At 32.9% G+C, this 3,789-nt stretch overlaps 2 protein-coding genes across 2 annotated transcripts; one reads left to right on the top strand and one right to left on the bottom strand.

The window, feature by feature from the left end:
* Positions 1 to 1,447: 1,447 nt before the first annotated feature.
* LOC102602408 (probable calcium-binding protein CML30) lies at positions 1,448 to 2,225 on the top strand. The gene has a single exon (XM_006354765.2). The coding sequence runs from the start codon at positions 1,468 to 1,470 to the stop codon at positions 2,041 to 2,043; it is 576 nt and encodes a 191-aa protein (XP_006354827.1). The 5' UTR covers positions 1,448 to 1,467; the 3' UTR covers positions 2,044 to 2,225.
* On the bottom strand, positions 2,140 to 3,287 carry LOC102583646 (chlorophyll a-b binding protein 4, chloroplastic-like). Its single transcript, XM_006354712.2, has 3 exons — positions 3,025 to 3,287; positions 2,493 to 2,908; positions 2,140 to 2,400 (listed from the first exon to the last, which is right to left on the bottom strand). Exons 1-3 carry the CDS (start codon positions 3,225 to 3,227, stop codon positions 2,267 to 2,269), a joined length of 753 nt encoding a protein of 250 aa, XP_006354774.1. The 5' UTR covers positions 3,228 to 3,287; the 3' UTR covers positions 2,140 to 2,266.
* Between the last annotated feature and the right edge of the window lie 502 nt (positions 3,288 to 3,789).

The raw sequence follows: 3,789 nt of genomic DNA, 5'->3' as shown, positions 1-3,789 counted from the left end.
GCTAGAAATTATTTAGCTTTGAATTAACCCTGAATTATTGACATATTCTATAACTAGTTTCATGTTTTTTTAGTAATGGATATTACAAAAAAGTTTAGTACAGGGCTTGGCTGTCGTCAACGAAACTATATATATATATATATATATCATAGCGGTAATTACCCATTTACTACAATTGAGACTTGAGAGGTGTACGACAAAGGATTTCCAGGAAGTTGAAGGGTTCAACCCCAATTATTGCTTTCTAGGGTTGTTTGTATCTGGTTTGGAGATAAATTATTTAAATATTAAAGTCGGTAAATTATTTATGTATATATAAAACTAATATCGTGTTTGGTTTGTAATTTTAAAAAATTATGTAATTAATATATGTACAAGTTATGAAAGAATTTCATAGTTAATATATGGTTGATTTGCAATTTAGAAATCTACATTACTGATACATGTTTAAGTCATGAGGGCATTGGTCTATTCATTCATGTGGAATAGAAGACGGGATAACTTATAGCCACATAACTAATATCTATATTATTAATATCTCCATAATTATACTTATTTTACTAATATATACATGCATAATTCTAATCATATACCTGTATTACTAATATGTACATACATTATTAATATTTCTTGTTACTTCGCCATATTTAAGCAATATATGTTCTATTTTAATTTATTATTATTATTAAGATTAATTTATTTTACAGTATATATTTTTTAAATTTAATCCTGAGGTTTTTTCTAAGAATAAGACTTATAATATTTGATATAGATATACATAGGACGGTTAAGTGTTTACTTGGAAGCATCTCCAATATTTTCTATGAAGTTTCCTCCCTTAATGTCGGTAAAATCGTTAATCCTCTAGGTGGTCCCTCAAAAGTCCTTTTAACCACCCAAAATTTACGCTCTCAGTTGGTTTAGAGGATCGTCATCCACTCAGATAATTCAAAATCAATTCTCCTCAATACCATATAAGTCGACTTTGTCGCATAAGACTGAAGTCTTTAGACTGATTTTTATTAACAATAAATTAAAAACCTCAATACAAATAAGTACAGGCTCTTTCACTGACCATGAAGACCTTTTTTGTTTAATCGCAGATTCAATGTATAACTTAGATTGATTATATTATTGGACACAGGAATTTCAACAATCAATTGCACTTTAGTGTGTAAACACATTTTTCTTTCTTTTTCTTCAACGTTTACTCTTTACCCTATTTAGGTGTAGCCGTAGTGATGTAAATTACGAGGAAGAAATTATGCCGACTGATGATGCAACTCCCATAAACAACAAAACTTGTCAATTTCTTTTCTATGTGGGAAACTTATTAACATTTTCAACATTCTTTTCCCCATAGTTACCACCAATATTTGACTCATTTGAAATGTCTCTTTAAATAGACATTCATCTCATGACTTAACATTACTCAAAGACTTAATAATCTAAAGAAAACACAAGTCCATGGAGAAGATTTTTTCATTCTCAGCTCAGGCCAACAAGATGGGTGATAGTGATACACTCAATCATTTTAATTCAACCATATTAAGTTACGTGTTTTTTTGCTTAGTAATCACATTTCATGAATTTTGTTCTTCTTTTTCTTCGTTTTTTCGAGCCATTCTTTTGGTTTTTAGTACTCCATATAATAAGAATGCTGAAACTTCATCAAATGCGAATGTGATCAATAGTGAGGGGTTATTAGACGAGGATGTTGAGTTAGTATTCGACACACTAATAAATTTTTGCAACCAAAATGGGGATAAGAATATTGATGAGGTAGAATTGGTTGAGGTTTTCGATTCATTTGAAAAAACAGAGCCTAGTTTGGAGGAAGTTAAAGAAGCATTTGATGTGTTTGATGAAAATGGAGATGGCTACATTGATGCAAATGAATTAAAGAAAGTCATTTCCAAGATGGGGTTCTTGGAATTATCTGTGTTGGATTGCCAGAGGATGATTGCACCATTTGATGAAAACAGAGATGGAAAAATTGATTTTGGTGAATTTGTGAAGCTCATGGAGCATACCTTTCAATAACTCTGCATTATTCATTTTCATGTTTAGTTTTGTAATTACTCTTTTCAATGCTAATTAATAAAACTACTTGCCAAATTTCAAGAAATATGATTGTAGTAGTACTATATAAATGAATGTGACATACAATTTTAGTTGCTCTGTACAGTAGAGTTCCATTGTTTACAATAAATCTCTCTGTTTTTTTTTTCTTCATAAAAAAAAATTACTGACTCATGATTACATTCTAGTTGGAAAATGTTTGGATAATGGTATTGTGCCATGGGTCTGAAATGTGCTGCAACAAGTTGTCAAATGGTCCCTTTCCTGTCACATTGTGTTGCACTATAAATCCCAAAAATGCTAACATTGCCAATCTCCCTGCAAATCCAACATCATACGAAAGAATTTAACTTATATACATTGATAATAATACAATATGGACTTGATGATTGTGTTAATTAGTGATTTACCATTAGCAATTTCCTTTTCCTTGGCCTCCAATGTGGGTGCAAAGTTGAGTGGGTTGAAAATGCCACCTGGATAACCAACTTCATTAGGAGGCAAACTGTAGCTCTTGAAAATAGGATCTTGGTTCACACTTCCAGGGTTCTTAATGTCTTGCCAACGTCGAATTTCAACGTAGTGGAACAAGATGAACTCGATCACAAACAATGTTGAGGAAGATGCAAAGTAGTCGGATTTTCCAGCATCGAACCATTTTGGTACGTTAAGAAGGCCAATGCTAGTGAAAACCTCAGGCAGTAACATCCCTGCAACACCCAACATAGCCCATCGACCGTTCACTAGCTCAGCCTGAACGAACCATCTCAAGTTCTCTGGATCCTCCGCGAGTCCCAACGGATCAAAACCATTGTCACCAGCAAGACTACAACAATTATATTAGAAGTTGTTTAGTAGGCATGCAGTATGAAGCAAAGACAAATGACCATTTGTATAATTTTTTCGAAATATAAATTCCGTGTGTGAAATGTACATACATACCTTCCATTAAGGTAAGTAGGAGAGGTTAAGCCTGGAAGCCATTCACCTTTCTTTGCTTCAATTTTGAATGAATTGTAAGACAAAGTTGATGATTTAAAAGACACATCTCTGTTTAGTTTACCGGATGATCCACTGAGGAACCTTGTCTTAGTGGCGGATGGACGAAAGACCGCGGCAGAGGCTTGCGTCGTTACAGTGGCCATTTTAGAGTTATCAATATAATTGATGTTTACTTAGGTGAGAGCTAAAATAATTTGTGTATGCAAAAATTGTGCTTCTATTTGAATGGGAATTGGACGACTGGGATTGGGTTGTGAATTTGAGAGTAGCCAATGAGAAGAAATGTGTGTTATCCTTATCCAAAGAATCTATTTCTTTGTTCGGTATTGTTTTAGAAGAAATTAGGAGGGGACCCAAATATTTGCCATGTAAGTAAAAGAGAAACAACAATAATAAGGGGAATTAATTGGGAAATCTGTTGTTGTCGAATAAGAATTTGACATTTGGTTAATTACAAGTCGTTCGTAAGAGAACATATCTCACGTGGAGATTTCAGGCGATAAGAAATCTAGTGAGTTACCTTATGGTCATCCCAAGTCCTAACACATATGCCAAGCAAATAAAAAAGAGACGCTCTGTATAGGAGTTGACGCAAATTTAGGATTCGTTTTGACCATTTGAGATGAAATCGTGATTTATAATTATGATATGAAATTATATGAGTTAAAGTTGAATGCAATTTGGACTTCTAAGTTGTATTATTTA

This window comes from Solanum tuberosum, unplaced genomic scaffold (assembly GCF_000226075.1).
Source record: "Solanum tuberosum cultivar DM 1-3 516 R44 unplaced genomic scaffold, SolTub_3.0 scf00180, whole genome shotgun sequence".
NCBI classification, from domain to species: Eukaryota; Viridiplantae; Streptophyta; class Magnoliopsida; order Solanales; family Solanaceae; genus Solanum; species Solanum tuberosum.
The sequence above is the reverse complement of the archived record's forward strand: the minus strand, read 5'-3'. Positions and strand labels throughout refer to the sequence as shown.